At 43.8% G+C, this 19,536-nt stretch overlaps 1 protein-coding gene across 2 annotated transcripts; it reads right to left on the bottom strand.

The window, feature by feature from the left end:
- Positions 1 to 3,000: 3,000 nt before the first annotated feature.
- LOC120032905 (N-acetyllactosaminide beta-1,3-N-acetylglucosaminyltransferase 2-like) lies at positions 3,001 to 17,848 on the bottom strand. 2 transcript variants are annotated; one of them, XM_038979161.1, is made up of 3 exons: positions 17,733 to 17,848; positions 6,203 to 6,341; positions 3,001 to 5,267 (listed from the first exon to the last, which is right to left on the bottom strand). In XM_038979161.1, the coding sequence occupies exon 3, from the start codon at positions 5,241 to 5,243 to the stop codon at positions 4,038 to 4,040; it is 1,206 nt and encodes a 401-aa protein (XP_038835089.1). In that variant the 5' UTR covers positions 5,244 to 5,267; positions 6,203 to 6,341; positions 17,733 to 17,848; the 3' UTR covers positions 3,001 to 4,037. The 2 variants fall into 2 exon arrangements, with proteins under 2 accessions (XP_038835089.1, XP_038835090.1); XM_038979162.1 differs by lacking the exon at positions 17,733 to 17,848 and adding an exon at positions 17,436 to 17,714.
- Positions 17,849 to 19,536: the final 1,688 nt, after the last annotated feature.

Below are 19,536 nucleotides of genomic sequence, written 5' to 3'. Positions count from 1 at the left end.
GCAAGCAAGTCCACTTCCTACACTGTCCCAGCTATTGTCAATTCTTTCATGTGGTGTTTCTTTCCGTTTCTGCCAAAAGTGGACGTAAACAGGTGAAATATATTGCAAATTAGCTAATTAGCACGCCTTGATATTCGTGTGCTTCTGGTCTATATGGGTTGTATCCACTAGGTGTCACTGCTAAACTGTTGGTAAGTTTACTTGTCTTCTGCAGCTCAACTTCTCAGGATCAACACAGGTATTATATGTTATACCTTTATCTTACCAAGTACTTTATAAATACAAATATATTTTACAAGAAAGACACTTCCATAAATGTATTAATTATCCAATGGTAAAGATGTTTATTCTAAACGTTTAATGTTTTGTATACAGTAGTGAACAGATATACACTGCTCAAAAAAATAAAGGGAACATTTAAACAACACAATGTAACTCCAAGTCAATCACACTTCTGTGAAATCAAACTGTCCACTTAGGAAGCAACACTGATTGACAATACATTTCACATGCTGTTGTGCAAATGGAATAGACAACAGGTGGAAATTATAGGCAATTAGCAAGACACCCCCAATAAAGGAGTGGTTCTGCAGGTGGTGACCACAGACCACTTCTCAGTTCCTATGCTTCCTGGCTGATGTTTTGGTCACTTTTGAATGCTGGCGGTGCTTTCACTCTAGTGGTAGCATGAGACGGAGTCTACAACCCACACAAGTGGCTCAGGTAGTGCAGCTCATCCAGGATGGCACATCAATAGGAGCTGTGGCAAGAAGGTTTGCTGTGTCTGTCCGCGTAGTGTCCAGAGCATGGAGGCGCTACCAGGAGACAGGCCAGTACATCAGGAGACGTGGAGGAGGCCGTAGGAGGGCAACAACCCAGCAGCAGGACCGCTACCTCCGCCTTTGTGCAAAAAGGAGCAGGTGGAGCACTGCCAGAGCCCTGCAAAATGACCTCCAGCAGGCCACAAATGTGCATGTGTCTGCTCAAACGGTCAGAAACAGACTCCATGAGGGTGGTATGAGGGCCCAACGTCCACAGGTGGGGGTTGTGCTTACAGCCCAACACCGTGCAGGACGTTTGGCATTTGCCAGAGAACACCAAGATTGGCAAATTCGCCACTGGCGCCCTGTGCTCTTCACAGATGAAAGCAGGTTCACACTGAGCACATGTGACAGACGTGACAGTCTGGAGACGCCGTGGAGAACGTTCTTCTGCCTGCAACATCCTCCAGCATGACCGGTTTGGCGGTGGGTCAGTCATGGTGTGGGGTGGCATTTCTTTGGGGGGGCCGCACAGCCCTCCATGTGCTCGCCAGAGGTAGCCTGACTGCCATTAGGTACCGAGATGAGATCCTTAGACCCCTTGTGAGACCATATGCTGGTGTGGTTGGCCCATGGGTTCCTCCTAATGCTAGACCTCATGTGGCTGGAGTGTGTCAGCAGTTCCTGCAAGAGGAAGGCATTGATGCTATGGACTGGCCCGCCCGTTCCCCAGACCTGAATCCAATTGAGCACATCTGGGACATCATGTCTCGCTCCATCCACCTACGCCACGTTGCACCACAGACTGTCCAGGAGTTGGCGGATGCTTTAGTCCAGGTCTGGGAGGAGATCCCTCAGGAGACCATCTGCCACCTCATCAGGAGCATGCCCAGGCGTTGTAGGGAGGTCATACAGGCACGTGGAGGCCACACACACTACTGAGCCTCATTTTGACTTGTTTTAAGGACATTACATCAAAGTTGGATCAGCCTGTAGTGTGGTTTTCCACTTTAATTTTGAGTGTAACTCCAAATCCAGACCTCCATGGGTTGATAAATTTGATTTCCATTGATAATTTGTGTGATTTTGTTGTCAGCACATTCAACTATGTAAAGAAAAAAGTATTTAATAAGAATATTTCATTCATTCAGATCTAGGATGTGTTATTTTAGTGTTTTTTTGAGCAGTGTAGATACCTTTAGTACCTTTATGATTCAGACCAACTTTGAAGAACGAGAGTGATTCCAATGTTTGATGTTTGAATAGTTTTTTATTCACTGTCATAAAAAATTGAAATACTCCAGGTATCCATCACATTTCTGAAAACATAAAAACAAAACAGACATAGGCAGAAAATGGAGGTGGAAGTAGACTCAGTTAATTCCATTATAGGCTTGTGAGTCACAGGAGGTTGGTGGCACCTTAATTGGGGAGGACGGGCTCCTGGTAATGGCTGGAGCGGAACCAGTGGAATGATATCAAATACAAACATGGTTTGATGCCATTCCATTCGCTCCATTCCAGCCATTATTATTGAGCTGTCCTCCCCTCAGCAGCCTCCACTGTTGTGAGTATACAGAAAGAGCTCTGCACATAACATCTCACTACAGCAGAAAAAAAACACTGGGTCACAGGACTACTAACGCCTTAAAATTCTGGATTATTCAACAAATATTTATTCACCAAATGTGCAATTTTGTTTTAATAATAAAAAAAATACTTTAAAGCTGAGATCCGCATAAGGTGAAATAGAGCCACTGGTCGCCCCAGGCACATTTGTTATTGTTTTTGTTTTGTTTATGAAACGGAGAAGAGGAGCTCGATAAGTGTGGTAAAACTTTCTTTTTTTTTTTTTTACACTGAGTGTACAAAACATTAAGGATGCCTACTCTTTCCATGACACAGACTGACCAGGAGAAAGTTATGATCCCTTATTGATGTCACTTGTTAAATCCACTTCAATCAGTGTAGATTTTTAAGCCTCGAGATAATTGAGACACGGACTGTTGGTGTGGGGGTGAATGGGCAAGAAAAAATATTGAAGTGCCTTTGAACAGGGTATGGTAGTAAGCGCCAGGCGTACCCGTTTGTGTCAAGAACTGCAATGCTGCTGGGTTTTTGACGCTCAACAGTTTCCCATGTGTATCAAGAATGGGCCACCACCCAAAGGACATCCAGCCAAATTGATACAACAGTGGGAAGCATTGGAATCAACATGGGCCAGCATCCCTGTGGAACACTTTCAACACCTTGTAGAGTCCATGCCCTGACGAATTGAAGCTGTTCTGAGGGCAAAAGGTGGGATGCAACTCGATATTAGGAAGGTGTCCTTAATGTTTGGCACACTCAGTGTACATCTGAAAGGGGGGGAAAAACAGTGTTTGTTGTTTTAAGTAACTTCTTTGTTGTTGTAATATCGCACAACCGGACGTGGCAGTTTCACCCCTACGGTTTCCAGCTTTAAGAGTTATAATGAACCAGCAATCTTTCAAATATCATAAATAGTTTGTTTCTAGAATCAAGTGCAAAGGAACGTCAGATCCATTGAGAGCGCTTACAGCAATACACCACCCTGTGTATTGGCGTAAGAGTCTGGAAAAACAGGTTAAGCAGGACATTCACACACTCTTTGCCATAAGTAGTGAACTGTCTTGTTACGATTAAAAGGGATATGGATCCCCCTCCCAATCGTAGGTGATTTTCACATATGCCTGTTATTGTGACAAATTACAATTCTTGCAAAAAAAGGACCTCTCGTGCAATAGTGCTTGTATAGTACATACAGGACTAGTACATTTATATTAATGATACTACATTTGCCGAACACAGTCTTGAAAAGTGTAAATGAATGGTTGCTCATGTAAAAAATACTTTTGAATGCTAGGGATATATCAGCTGATTCTATTGAAGCTGGAACACATTGACTTGTGACGTGCTAGTCGGAACTAGGAAACTCAAAAATGTTCAACTTGCTAACTGGTTGAACAGGGCACGTGTATAACTACAACTAATTAGCAAGTCAGAAAATTCAGAGTTCCAACTAGCACGTGAACCCAGCATTGCTACCGAACCTCGAGGATTTTGCGAATTCCACACAAACCAAAGAAAGCACTTAGAACACATCAAACAAATTTCTCAAAGACCCATTGAATGCATCCCAAATGGCACCCTATTCCCTATATAGTACACTACTTTTGACCAGGGCCCATAAGTCTCTGGTCAAAAATAGTGCACTATGTAGGGAATAGGGTGTAATGTGGGATGCATGTAGATGTCTCACTGACAGTTCAATTCTGGATCGCTGAGCCAGGCCCAGATTTTGATCATCTCCTGCGGCGTCCTGCTGTGCACGAGCATTAAGCTCTTATACGCGCACGGGTTGCCCCTGTATTTCTCATCAATGTCAAACGTCCTGAAGCCCTTGTGCTTCTCCGGGACCAAGCCCAGCTTCTGGAGACACATCCCTGTGTAGACATCATCAATAGGATACAGCGCCACCTGCTGGGAGATGTTGTGCAACTGCAGTGCCAGTTCCCCAGAGTACAGGAACCCTCCTCCCCCGGCATAGGGCGGGTATGGCCCCACGAACACACTCTCTGGGATGAAGTACTTGAGCTTCCGGTCCCGGTGCGGGCCGGCATTGGTGATTACATCCCCTATGAACAGATCCCTGGCCCTGATCTCTGGAAGATTGTGGAGGAAGTCTAAGATCCTCCAGGTGTTGACGAAGACGTCATCATCCCCCTTGAAGACAAAGCGGGCGTCGGGGCAATGCTGGCTGAACCAGTCCAGGAAGAGCACCTCTTTGAGGGTGAGGTTGAAGAAGGAGTCTCGGTAGTCCCACTGGAGGAGGTCCCCGTAAAGTCTGGCCTCGTGGCTGAGCATCCCAGACAAGTTGGGGAAGTGGTCGACTGACACGGCATTTCCAAGGAGGAAGACCGTGGCTACAGTCCGATTTGCCAGAACGCCCACCCGCCCCCACGACTCCCGGATGGCCTGCCGCCGGTCGAAGTGGGGCGCCAGGGACTTGACGGCCAATAAGAGGTAGGGTTTGCTCTCGCACACGCGTGGTTGGTCCATGATCATCGGATACGAGCGGCAGCGCATGTACAGCAGGAAGTCCTGGAAGCGGGGTGGCAGGGAGTTGTAGTCCTTCACCTGGGTGGTGACGCTGTAGTCCGGTTGGCAGGGGTCCGGGGACTTGGTGTCGTTGAGCCAATCAGGTAGCTCCAGCAGAGAGTCATTGGTCAAACCCGACATGAGGATGGGGTTGTAGATGTAGTCCAGCCTCTGCTGCTCCTTATTCCAGAAGATCTCACTGGTCATCTGCTTCCTCCAGAACCTCTTGGAGGGAATGCGTGGCTTCCGCTGGTCCCCCTTATCCTGGCCCAGGTTCCGAGACACGCCCACGAGGATGAAGACGAAGACGTTGAGCATCATCATCACACACAGCACCCTGGTTTTCTTCCGACAGCCGTGCATCTTGGCTCTCCGCAGTCTCCGGACCTGGACAGGAAGTGGTAGAGACAAACAGGCAATGAGAGACCAAACCCAGAAGTTACAGACTTACAACGTACAGAGTATGAAGCGACCGCAACGAGACCGGCAGACTTACAACGAACCCAGGAGGCACGGGCCCATTCAGAAACATAGTGAAAGGTAGTTGTGGGTCACAGCTAATGGCCTAAAGTTTTGAGGCAGTAGACTTAAGGAGAAATGTTCGAAGGTAAAGCAGGTTAGAGGGCCTTCTTGGTCAGTGCGTTGTTTGTGTCCGAGCCGGACCCAGCAGCAGCCGCATACCAGCCCGCTTTTCATCCCCTAATCCTCTAGGAATGAGCTGTGCACACTTTTCTTTATCCCTTCTTTATTTCGTTCTCTTCCTCCCTCTCTTTCTACAATGACCCAGACTAGCATCATCATGCGGTCCCAATTCGAGGAGCTCTCCTCATGACACCAATTACAGGTGGCAGTGTGTCAGTGTAATCTCAGGCTAAACTGGCCTCGCCACACAAAAGAGCCACACATTTCCATGTGCATTATTAATTTCACTGAGACCTTTCTTGAGCCTCAGGGCACTGGCATGTAAGGAATCTCTATGATTGTGTCAATGGTAACAGAGTGTAAAATTAGACAAACAGAGCCTTGGATAGAAGCATAAAATAGTGTGATTAATCATACAAATGATAACAATGGTAATGACTTTAATGCAACACATGTACAGTATCCTCATATATTTCCAATTTGGAAGTGAGAGTGAACATACAGGCCGTCATTGTAAATAAGAATTTGCTCTTAACTGACTTGCCTAGTTAAATAAAGGTTAAATAAATACAATTTAAAAAAATACAGTTCTGTGTTTCAAACACCATGATCCAACCCACTGAGCCATTGTAACCACTTTTAGTTCCTTCCGCTGTATCAAATGATATCTAGCACATTACCTGTGACTAGCAGGAAATGACTGGTCAGGCTGTTCCTGTGGTCCCGACCCAGACCTTCTTAGCCCATGCGGGTCTCCTGCATGGGAGAAGGTTCTAGAAAGGGGAACTGAAACAGGACTGGTGTTCCTGCAGCAGCCACCTGGAAACAAACAACAAAAAACACACAAGCACACAGCATGTCAACAACACTGCTGTTTTTCTTCTGGAAAGGCAGGCTTTTTCTCAAGGGGTTATTAAAGGGCTTGCGCAAACCAAAGTGCAATTAGACATGCGTATACACTCCCTACTGTAGCTAAGCCCTACCCTATCCTTCCAAAAATAACACACAGACAAAGAACTACAAATCCCTCCAAAGAACCTGGTTACAACAGAGGTGTTGTTGTAGTTACTAGAGGTATTGTTGTAGTCAACGACTATCTGGATGTCACTATTTCTGTTTGCTGTAGATTGTCTACTCGAACCGTCACTGTAGATCATCTACTGCAAGCAAATGGAATCCTGTACCTTTGACCTCAGAGTTTCTTACTTGTGAAAGTAGACGGAAGAATCTTAGCCTTTTAAGAAATGACGGTTGCTGATTGGCATTGCACCTCTTTAACAAAACTAGACAGAGAGCTAGGCTACAGTAATTCAAAACATTGCTCTGCTGTGTGTGTGTGTGTGTGTGTGTGTGTGTGTGTGTGTGTGTGTGTGTGTGTGTGTGTGTGTGTGTGTGTGTGTGTGTGTGTTCAGCACCAGCATGATACTCACAAGCTGTCAAATCTAACCAGAAAAGTTGAGCTTTGAATGCCGAGCCACGAACATGACTCCCCCACTCCCTTGCAGTAGCAGACTAGTGTGCGTCCCAAATGGTACCCTATTCCATATATAATGTACTACTTTGACCAGAGCTCTATGGGGCCTGGAATGCAGCCTAGCAGTACGGTGTGCAGCAAGTTACACTTTTCCTCTGCGCGATCTAACTACGCAAACACTCACATCGGTAGTCAAACGTGGGATATGCAAGCCATGGATAGAGTTTGTCATTGTTGAACACTGTTGGTGAGAGTACTGGGCCTACACAGTAGATGTGGGTAACACTGACATTTCATTTACTGACTGACTGCAGCCATTTTATATTTGATACACATTATGTTTCTGTTTCTCAAACTAGTCACTCTAGTGTACTTGTCCTCTTGCTCCGTTGTGCACCGGGGCCTCCCACTCCTCTTTCTATTCTGGTTAGAGCCAGTTTGTGGGAGTAGGGAGTAGTACACAGCGTTGTACGAGAGCTTCAGTTTCTTGGCAATTTCTCACATGGAATAGCCTTCATTTCGCAGAACAAGAATAGACTGACGAGTTTCAGAAAAAAGTTATTTGTTTCCTGCCATTTTGAGCCTGTAATCGAACCCACAAATGCTGATGCTCCAGATACTCAACTAGTCTAAAGAAGGCCAGTTTTATTGCTTCTTTAATCAGCACAACAGTTTTCAGTTTTCAGCTGTGCTAACATAATTTCTAATGATCAATTAGCCTTTTAAAATGATAAACTTGGATTAGCTAACACAATGTGCCATTGGAACACAGGAGTGATGGTTGCTGATAATGGGCCTCTGTACACCTGTGTAGATATTCCATAAAAAATCTGCCGTTTCCAGCTACAATAGTCATTTACAAGGTTAACAGTGTCTACACTGTATTTCTGATCAATTTGATGTTATTTTAATGGACCTTTTTTTTTTTGCTTTTCTTTCAAAAACAAGGACATGTCCAAGTGACCTCAAACTTTTGAACGGTAATGTGTGTATATATATTATTATTATTTTTTATATATATCATCTGTCATTAAGTAGCGATATTGGACTCAATGAAGTAAACACTATGTCACATAAAATAAACGACCACATCATAGTCTACTAAATAGTTACATAGTCTATCATTAGTTTACTTCATGGTCAGTCATTAAACTTTAAGTAATGACTGAGGGAGGCACTTGGGCACATGCTGGAGAGGCCACACAGACAGACACATAAACATCTATATTTGTATATATTTTTTTTAATGTAACCTTTATTTAACTATTTGAGAGGGGGCCTATAATTAAACATCAGAAAAATGTGTTCACTGAAGCAACAGTGTGATATCAACAGGACTTAACAGGCCAGCCACTGATAAGAAAGTGAGAAGTGATAACTTGAAGGACGTTAGGTTAGAAATACATACACTCCTCTAAGTATTTATTTGGACAGTGAAGTTACATTTTTTATTTGGCTCTATACTCTAGCACTTTGGATTTGAGATTGAATGTTTTATATGAGGCAACAGTACAGAATATCACCTTTTATTTGTGGGGATATTTTCATACATATCTCTTATATTGTTTAGAAATAAATGCACTTTATATATCTAGTCCGCACATTTTAAGGTGTCAAGTATTTCGACAAATTCACTTATAATGTATTACATTTAGTCAAAAGGTTAGTATTTTGGACCAATATTCCTAAGAGTTGAGGAAAGACTGACTGCGTCACTTCTTGTTTGAATAAGAAACATGAACGTGTTGGAAATTCCAAATTGTTTGCATAGTCAACTTACCCACAGCACTGACACACACACTTACCCCACCACACATGCCACCAGGGGTCTTTTCACCGTCCCCAGGTCCAGAACAAACTCAAGGAAACGTACAGTATTATACAGAGCCATGAGTGCACGGAACTTCCTTCCATCTTATATTGCGCAAGTGAACAGCAAACCTGGTTTCAAAAAAACAAATAAAGCAACACCTCACAGCACAACGCCTCTCCCCCATGTGACCTACTTGTTGTGTGCTTGTTGTGTCCTGCCATGTACAGTATGTGTAACTGATAGATGCACACACACAACATGTTCGTGCTTTTGAATGTATGTAAATTGTAAAGTCTTTTGCCTGTAATATCTTCTTCGTTATGTGTCGGACCCCAGTAAGACTAGCTGTCGCCATTGGCGTCGGCTAGTTGGGATCCTAATAAATCAAATCAAAATCCTAGCACACAATGACTACATCAAGCTTGTGACTCTACAAACTTGTTGGATGTATTTTCCGTTGTTGTTGTCGTTGTGTGTTTCAGATGATGTTGTGACTAATAGAAATTAATGGTAAATAATGTACGGTCATTTTGGTGTTACTTTTATTGTAATTAAGAAAACAATATGTTTCTGAACACTTTTACATTTAATGTGGATGCTACCATGATTACAGGGGCGGCAGGGTAGCCTAGTGGTTAGAGCGTTGGGCTAGTAACCGAAAGGTTGCAAGTTCAAATCCCCGAGCTGACAAGGTACAAATCTGTCGTTCTGCCCCTGAACAAGGCAGTTAACCCACTGTTCCTAGGCCGTCATTGAAAATAAGAGTTTGTTCTTAACTGACTTGCCTAGTTAAATAAAGGTTAAAAATGTAAGTCGCTCTGGATAAGAGCGTCTGCTAAATGACTTAAATGTAAATGTACAGATAATCGTGAATAATGATGAGAAAGTTACAGATGCACAAAGGTCATGCCCCCAAAACATGCTAACTCTTACCATTAGCAAGTTCGTAGAGTCACAAGCTTCATGTAGTCATTACATGTTATGAATAGGGGACCAAAAACTAAACTTTTGACTAAATGAAATACACTATAAGTGAATTTGTCCAAATACTTATGATACATTCAAATGGGGGGGGGGGACTAGATACATAAAGTGCTTTCATTTCTAAACAGTAAAACAGATATGAAAATAACCTCAAATAAAAGGTGATGTACTGTACTGTCGCCTCATATAGAACATTTGATTTCAAATCCAAAATGCTGGAGTATAGAGCCACATTTTAAGTTTAGCTTCACTGTCCAAATAAATATGTCGGGGGGGTTTACATGTGAATTATATAGATTTCAACGGTTACTATGGACCTCTAGTGATGTAAGCCACTGATGTAAAAGTGACAATTGAATGAGCATGCTAACTGTTAACTCGAAGGACATTTGGTATGACGGGAGAAATATACACATGTGAATGATGTAGATTTTCACGGTTACTACGGCGCTCTAGTCTGGTTGAAGACGCCTACAAGGAGTCTCTTTTGTTGGCTCTGGAGTGTCATAAATGGAGATAATGGAGAATAGAGTGCCTCTCAATGTTCCCTCATCAAATACAAAGGAAAACATTGAATTACTAATAGGCAGACGCACAGATGCTGTGAAAAGAGACTAGTCATAGGCCTACATATGGAGCGACAAGTTTGAGATGGATGTAGTGTACAGTTGGAGTGTACAGTGTGTGTGTGTGTTTGTGTGTGTGTGTGTGTGTGTGTGTGTGTGTGTGTGTGTGTGTGTGTGTGTGTGTGTGTGTGGCCTCCCCAGCACATGTCCAAGCGTCTCCCTCTGAACCATTACTTACCCTGTCAGTGAAGAATATGCAACAGACAAAAGATTATGACAGTATCCCTTCGTAACCATTTTGTTTCTAGGAGGATTGAATGAGCACGCTAACTGTTAACTCGAAGGACATTTGGTATGACGGGAGAAGTATTTCCCGTTGGGATCCAAATACCTGTTTCAATCAATGGTTCTGCCTAGTGTTCCATATCTCCAGAAATGACTGCCTCTCTCTCCCCCTCCTCCTAATGCATGCTATTCGATGAGCAACTGCTAGCAATCAGGTACTCAATGAAAACACAGACTGAGCCCCTTGTAGACTATACTGGTCACACACTGAGTGTATAAAACATTAGGAACACCTTCCTAATAATGAGTTGCATCCCCTTTTGCCCTCAAAACAGCTCTACAAGGTGTTGAAAGCGTTCCACAGGGGCGCTTGCCCATATTGACTCCAATGCTTCCCACAGTTGCATCAAGTTGGCTAGATGTCCTTAGCAAGGTGGACCATTCTTGATACACACAGGAAACTGTTGAACGTGAAAAATCCAGCAGGGTTGCAGTTCTTGAAACAAACCAGTGCGCCTGGCACCTACTAGCAAACACCATTCAAAGGCATTTAAAGATTTTGTCTTGCCCATTCACCAATCCACATTTCAATTGTCTCAAGGCTTAAAAATCCTTCTTTAACCTGTCGCTTCCCCTTCATCTACAGTGCATTTGGAAAGTATTCAGGCCCCTTGACTTTTTCCAAATTTTGTTACGTTACAGCCTTATTCTAAAACTGATTAAATTGTTTTTTTTCTCTCATCAATCTACACACAATACCCCATAATGATAAAGCAAAAACAGGTTTTTATATATTTTTGGCAAATTAATAAAAAATGTAAAACTAAAAAAATACACATTTACATAAGTATTCAGACCCTTTACTCAGGACTTTGTTGAAGCACCTTTTTGCAGTGATTACAGCCTCGAGTCTTCTTAGGTATGACGCTACAAGCTTGCCACACTTGTATTTGGGTAGTTTCTCCCATTCTTCTCTGCACATCCTCTCAAGCTCTGTCAAGTTGAATGGGGAGCGTTGCTGCATAGAGATTTTCAGGTCTCTCCAGAGATGTTCGATCGGGTTCAAGTCTGGGCTCTGGCTGTGCCACTCAAGGCCATTCAGAGACTTATCCCAAAGCCACTCCTGCGTTGTCTTGGCTGTGTGCTTAGGGTCGTTGTCCTGTTGGAAGGTGAACCTTCGCCCCCAGTCTGAGGTCCTGAGCACTCTGAAGTAGGTTTTCATCAAGGATCGCTCTGTAGTTTGCTCCATTCATCTTTCCCTTAATCCTGACTGGTCTCCCAGTCACTGTCGCTGAAAACCATCCCCACGGCATGATTCTGCCACCACCATGCTTTTAGGTGCCTTTTGGTAAACTCCAAGCGGGCTGTCATGTGCCTTTTACTGAGGAGTTGCTCCCATCTCCCAAAAAATCCAAGATGGCATAGCAGTCATGCATCTTTGTCTTCGTCTTGTCGTGTCCCGTGTATATATATTTTTATATATTTTTTATTCGCATATATTTTTTAATATTTTTCTTAATCTCAACTTCAACATACTCTTCTGCAACCCACCTCACCCAATGTGGTATGGATCTGCTATTTTCTTTACTTTAGAACCGGAACCCCCAACAGAAAGTACTAGCTAGTAGTCAGCTAGCCACTGCTAGCGGTCATCAGCTAACCTTTAGCCCAGACAACTCCTGCCAGTTTGCACAACGCGATTCAACCCAGAGCGTATTGGACTTCTTCTTCTCCATATCCCCGGATTCCTACCGCAAGCTCTGAACCTCTTCACCTGGATCAGCGCAGCTAGCTAGCTGCTATCCGAGTGGCTACTCCTGGCTAACGTCTCTGTCCCGTAGCAAGCACCAATTAGCCTGGAGCTAGCCTATGCTAGGCCCATCTCCCGGCTAGCTGAAGAGGTCCATCAGCCACTCCTTGGGCTACAATACCTATTTTGCCAATTGGCCTGGGCCCCTTTTACTGCCGATACGGAGCCCCGCCGATTCATCACGACTGGATAACCAACGTAATCCGCCCGAGGGCATTTTTCAACAGGCTCCTCCGTCGTGACGTCCTCTGAATGCCCATCTGCTAGCCTGCTAGCCACGGCCCGCTAGCTGTCTAGAGCATATCGGACTGTTAGCTGAAGAGGTACATCAGCCAATTTCTTGGGCTACTATACCTATTTTGCCAATTGGCCTGGACCCTTTTACTACATGGAGCACTGCTGATCCATCACGACTGGTCTGCCGACGTAACCGCACGAGGGGGCTACAACAGACTTCTTCCGCCACGACGTCCCTCTAAGGCCCTTCTGCTAGCCTGCTATCCCCGGCCCGCTAGCTGTCTGAATCGCCGTGTCTCCAGCCCACCTAGCGATTAACTGGACCATATATTCACTCGGCTACGCATGCCTCTCCCTAATGTCAATATGCCTTGTCCATTGCTGTTTTGGTTAGTGATTGTCTTATTTCACTGTAGAGCCTCCAGCCCGGCTCAATATGCCTTAGCTAACCCTTTTGTTCCAGCTCCCACACATGCAGTGACCTCACCTGGTTTAAATGAAGTCCCTAGAGACAATACCTCTCTCATCGTCCCTCAATGCCTAGGTTTACCTCCACTGTATTCACATCCTACCATACCTTTGTCTGTACATTATGCCTTGAATCTATTCTACTGCGCCCAGAAACCTGCTCATTTTACTCTCTGTTCCCGAACGTACTAGATGACCAGTTCTTATAGCCTCTAGCCGTACCCTTATCCTACTCCTCCTCTGTTCCTCTGGTGATGAAGAGGTTAATCTAGGCCCTGCAGTGCCTAGCTCCACTCCCATTCCCCAGGTGCTCTCGTTTGTTGACTTTTGTAACCGTAAAAGCCTTGGTTTCATGCATGTTAACATTAGAAGCCTCCTCCCTAAGTTTGTTTTATTCACATCTTTAGCACACTCTGCCAACCCGGATGTCCTAGCTGTGTCTGAATCCTGGCTTAGGAAGGCCACCAAAAACCCTGAAATTTTCATTCCTAACTATAACATTTTCTGACAAGATAGAACTGCCAATGGGGGCAGAGTTGCTATCTGCAGACTTCTGTCTTACTATCCAGGTCTGTGCCTAAACAATTTGAGATTCTACTTTTAAAAATCCTCCTTTCCAGAAACAAGTCTCTCACTGTTGCCGCTTGCTATAGACCACCTTCTGCCCCCAGCTGAGCCCCGGACACCATATGTGAATTGACTGCCCCCCATTTATCTTCAGAGCTCGTGCTGTTAGGTGACCTAAACTGGGACATGCTTAACACCCTGACCATCCTACAATCTAAGCTTGATGCCCTCAATCTCACACAAATTATCAATGAACCTACCAGGTACAACCTCAAATCCGTAAACACAGGCACCCTCATAGATATCATCCTAACCAACCTACCCTCCAAATACACCTCTGCTGTCTTCAACCAGGATCTCAGCGATCACTGCCTCATTGCCTGCGTCCGTAATGGGTCTGCGGTCAAACGACCACCCCTCATCACTATCAAACGCTCCCTAAAACACTTCAGCGAGCAGGCCTTTCTAATCGACCTGGCCCAGGTATCCTGGAAGGATATTGACCTTATCCCGTCAGTAGAGGATGCCTGGTTGTTCTTTAAAAGTGATTTCCTCACCATCTTAAATAAGCATGCCCCATTCAAAACATTTTAGAACCAGGAACAGATATAGCCCTTGGTTCACTCCAGACCTGACTGCCCTTGACCAGCACAAAAACATCCTGTGGTGTACTGCATTAGCATCGAATAGCCCCCGCGATATGCAACTTTTCAGGGAAGTTAGGAGCCAATGTTCTGAAAGAGCTGCAAAATCTGGACCCCCTACAAATCAGCCGGGCTAGACAAATCTGGACCCTCTCTTTCTAAAATGATCCGCCGAAATTGTTGCAACCCCAATTACTAGCCTGTTCAATCTCTTTCGTATCGTCTGAGATCCCCAAAGATTGGAAAGCTGCCGCGGTCATCCCACTCTTCAAAGGGGGAGACACTCTAGAACCAAACTGCTACAGACCTATATCTATCCTACCCTGCCTTTCTAAGGTCTTCGAAAGCCAAGTTAACAAACAGATCACCAACCATTTCGAATCCCACCGTACCTTCTCCGCTATGCAATCTGGTTTCCGAGCTGGTCATGGGTGCACCTCAGCGACGCTCAAGGTCCAAAACGATATCATAACCGCAATCGATAAGAGACAATACCGTGCAGCTGTATTCATCGACCTGGCCAAGGCTTTCGACTCTGTCAATCACCACATTCTTATCGGCAGACTCAACAGCCTTGGTTTCTCAAATGACTGCCTGGCCTGGTTCCCCAACTACTTCTCAGACAGAGTTCAGTGTGTCAAATCGGAGGGCCTGTTGTCCAAACCTCTGGCAGTCTCTATGGGGTGCCACAGGGTTCAATTCTCGAGCCGACTCTTTTCTCTGTATACATCAATGATGTAACTCTTGCTGCTGGTGATTCTCTGATCCACCTCTATGCAGGCGAGCACCATTCTGTATACTTCTGGCCCTTCTTTAGACACTGTGTTAACTAACCTCCAGACGAGCTTCAATGCCCTACAACTCTCCTTCCGTGGCCTCCAACTGCTCTTAAATGCAAGTAAAACTAAATGCATGCTCTTCAGCCAATCTCTGCCCACACCTGCCCGCCCGTCCAGGATCACTACTCTGGACGGTTCTGACTTAGAATATGTGGACAACTACAAATACCTAGGTGTCTGGTTAGACTGTAAACTCTCCTTCCAGACTCACATTAAGCATCTCCAATCCAAAATTAAATCTAGAATCAGCTTCCTATTTCGCAAACAAAGCATCCTTCACTCATACTGCCAAACATACCCTTGTAAAACTGACTATCCTGCCGATCCTTGACTTCAGCGATGTCATTTACAAAATAGCCTCCAACACTCTACTCAGCAAATTGGATGCAGTCTATCACAGTGCCATCCGTTTTGTCACCAAAGCCCCATATACTACCCACCACTGTGACCTGTATGCTCTCGTTGGCTGGCCCTCGCTTCATATTCGTCGCCAAACCCACGGGCTCCAGGTCATCTATAAGTCTTTGCTAGGTAATGCCCCACCTTATCTCAGCTCACTGGTCACCATAGCAGTACCCACACGTAGCACGCGCTCCAGCAGGTATATTTCACTGGTCACCCCCAAAGCCAATTCCTACTTTGGCCGCCTTTCCTTCCAGTTCTCTGCTGCCAATGACTGGAACGAATTGCAAAAATCACTGAAGCTGGAGACTCATATCTCCCTCACTAGGTTTAAGCACCAGCTGTCAGAGCCGCTCACAGATCACTGCACCTGTACATAGCCCATCTGTAAATAGCCCATCCAACTACCTCATCCCCATACAGTTATTTATTTTATAATTTGTTTTGCTCCTTTGCACCCCAGTACCTCTACTTGCACATTCATCTTCTTAACATCTATCACTCCAGTGTTTAATTGCTAAATTGTAATTATTTCGCCACTATGGCCTATATATTGCCTTACCTTACCTCATTTGCACACTGTATATAGACTTTTTTCTATTATGTTATTGACTGTATGTTTGTTTATTCCATGTGTAACTCTGTTGTTTGTTTTGCACTGCTTTGCTTTATCTTGGCCAGGTTGCAGTTGTAAATGAGAACTTCTTCTCAACTAGCCTACCTGGTTAAATAAAGGTGAAATAAATCAAATACAAATCTGCCCACTCTACCATAAAGGCCTGATTGGTGGAGTGCTGTAGAGATGGTTGTCCTTCTGGAAGGTTCTCCCATCTCTACAGAGGAACTTTGGAGCTCTGTCGGAGTGACCATCGGGTTCTTGGTCACCTCCCTGACCAAGGACCTTCTCCCCCGATTGCTTAGTTTGTCCGGGCAGCCAGCTCTAGGAAGAGTCTTGGTGGTTCCAAACTTCTTCCATTTAAGAATGATGGAGGCCACTGTGTTCTTTGGGACCTTCAATGCTGCAGACATTTTTCGGTACCCTTCCCCAGATCTGTGCCTTGACACAATCCTGACTCAGAGCTCTACGGACAATTCCTTCAACCTCATAACTTTTTCCTCTTACATGCACTATTGGACGTTATCTACATAGGTGTGTGCCTTTCTGAATCATGTCCAATCAATTGAATTTATGACAGGTGGACAAAGCAAAGGGTATGAATACTTATGTTGTTGGCTACTGTTTCAAATACTAATTATTTTCAAATGTAAGTCACTATATTTATAGAACATTATATGAAAAGGGCCCATTTGGTCGCAATTAACTAGCTAGATTTCTCAGAGATCAAACTATATTTCAACAAAATAATGTTGCAAGAATGCTAATCCTATCTGTTTCTAACTACAGAAACAATTTCTGAACAATAAGAGATGGTGGATGTCATGGCTTGATGAAATTACATTGAACGACCCATTATGAAGTAATTATCAACAGTTACTATGTTCATTACAGGTGATAAACTGTCAACTTTCCCCTAGAAACAATGTTTGATTAATGGTTAAAGTAATGATTATTCATTATATAATCTAACATTGATCAAATACTCGTATTTATAGGAGCAAAACTGATGGAAGCAAAATTAATAACGTTCATATGTTTTTCCTATCTGGCATACGTAGCTATGGTGGCGTTGCAATATTAGAATCTAATATAATTTTTGCTATAGCAGCAGGACTCAAACGCAATTAATGGTCTTCTAAGTTATAATATGCTAACCAAAACGGTTAAACAGCATGTATTCTCTAAACCTGGTTGCTATACTTTACCTGAATAGCAAAGTTTCCAATCCAAGGAGCCACATCTTGGCCCGCCGCCTATAGTGTAGCCTACAAAACGAGTCTATATGAATATGATCCTTTTTCCGCAAAAAGTTACAAGAAGCATAACTTTTGAGTGAGGTGCCTATGCTCACTATAAGCAATCCAGGTTCGTTTAATATTTCACAGATCACAGTAGAAGTCCTGTGTAAAGTGAAAGTCAATGCCTTGCCAAAATGAGAGAGAAAGAACACGCCTTAAGTAACGTTCTAGGTCTGTTCCTCTCTGATATCGACTTCTACTCACCCTCCGCATTTTCAGGAAGAGGAAAATTCCAGCCTGCGTTCAGATCAGTGGGAGAAAAAATTATATTCGTATTTTTTTTCTTAGCGTAAAGTTTGAGGGGCACGACTCCTCCTTGAATTATGTGACGTACCCTTTGATATTAACTAGGGGCAGCGTGTTTCCTTTTCTTGTGTACTTTACTGAATATGTTGGGAGAGCATGTCATTTAGACTTCTCATATTGTAAAACCAAGGTAGAGCACTTTTATTTGCCTCGCTATACAAGTAGACAGAGACTGAATGAGCGAATTCAGTTGAATGCATAGTATACATGGCTTCAAATATTGTTTCAGTTAATGTTGTTTGTTGAGGATCACTGACAATGACTAACCCACATCCTCATGTCACCCTCCCCCAAGTCAACTCAGTTATTACAGTGTGTCTGTCGCAGGTTGTAATTTATTGTCATGAATCTTGCCCTGGAGGCAGCTCTACAGAGTGGTCACTATAGCTCGCACAGCCACAAAGTCATAACATCGGATTTTAAAACTAACTCTAACCTTAACCACACCAATAACACTAAAAATAATAATTGGCGACCCCACTAGGCCAATATGTACTTTGCAGCTGGCGCAGTTAGCGTAAATCGCTCAGTTCTGCCTCCAGGGCAAGATTCATGACTGTCATAAATGTCAACCAGCGTTTCTGTCTTGCCTTTACAGAACCAAAAGCTCCACTGTGATTACCATCTATTTTATGAGCTTGCGGTCCCAAGTTCATATATGGACTCCATAATTAAATGTGTTGTTTGTATCTTTATGGGTAGATATAGTATATACACTGTATACAAAACATTAAGAACACCTTCCTAATGTGGAGTTGCACCACCCGTTGTCCTCAGAACAGCATCAATTTGTTGGGGCATGGACTCTACAAAGGTATTGAAAGTGTTCCCCAGGGATGCTGGCCCATGTTGACTCCAATGCTTCCCACTGTTGTCATGTTGGCTGGATGTCCTTTGGGTGATGGACCATTCTTAATACAGACAGGAAACTGTTGAGCATGTAAAAACCCAGCAGCATTGCAGTTCTTGACACTCAAACTGGTGCGCCTGGTACCTACTACCATAACCCGTTCAAAGGCACTTCAATCTTTCGTCTTGTCCAGTCACCTTCTGACTGGCACACATGCAAAATCCCTGTCTCAAGGCTTACACATCCTTCTTTAATCTGTCTCCTTCCCTTCATCTACACTGATTGAAGGGGATTTAACAAGTGACATCAATAAGGGATCATAGCTTTCACCTGTATTCACCTGGTCAGTCTATCATGTACAGAGCAGGTGTTCCTAATGTTTTGTATACTGTAAGTGACAGGGTTTCATTTACAAAATGCAATGTTCTATACTGAAATACATAGTTTTCAAATGAATGACTAAACAAAATTGGCTGCAGATTTCAGTGAAATATAGTAGGATGTAATGTTAGATGAAATGTTTTAGAAGGTAAATCCTCTTATGGAGAGGTTTCGGCCGGTGATTCAAGACTACAGGGGTTTCCGGTACACTATCTCTGCCTCACATGCTTCGACTTCCTCTTTACAGTAATCTTATAGTACGTCCTCTTTAACATAACTTTCTCGGCAGTGTCACTCTGGCCGTTTCATCCTTCGGGGAAGCAGTGTTGTGTGAGCTTTTCCTTTACTTGAGAATGGCAAAAGCCCTGTTCTCCAGTCAACCCCAACACCATTAAGACTCTCTAAAAGGAAGTGACAATGCAATTAAATCCATTTCAAGCCTCTCAAAGTTCCTAATTTCCCAGTTCAATA

This window comes from Salvelinus namaycush, chromosome 39 (assembly GCF_016432855.1).
Source record: "Salvelinus namaycush isolate Seneca chromosome 39, SaNama_1.0, whole genome shotgun sequence".
In the NCBI taxonomy this organism is placed as follows: Eukaryota; Metazoa; Chordata; class Actinopteri; order Salmoniformes; family Salmonidae; genus Salvelinus; species Salvelinus namaycush.
The sequence above is the reverse complement of the archived record's forward strand: the minus strand, read 5'-3'. Positions and strand labels throughout refer to the sequence as shown.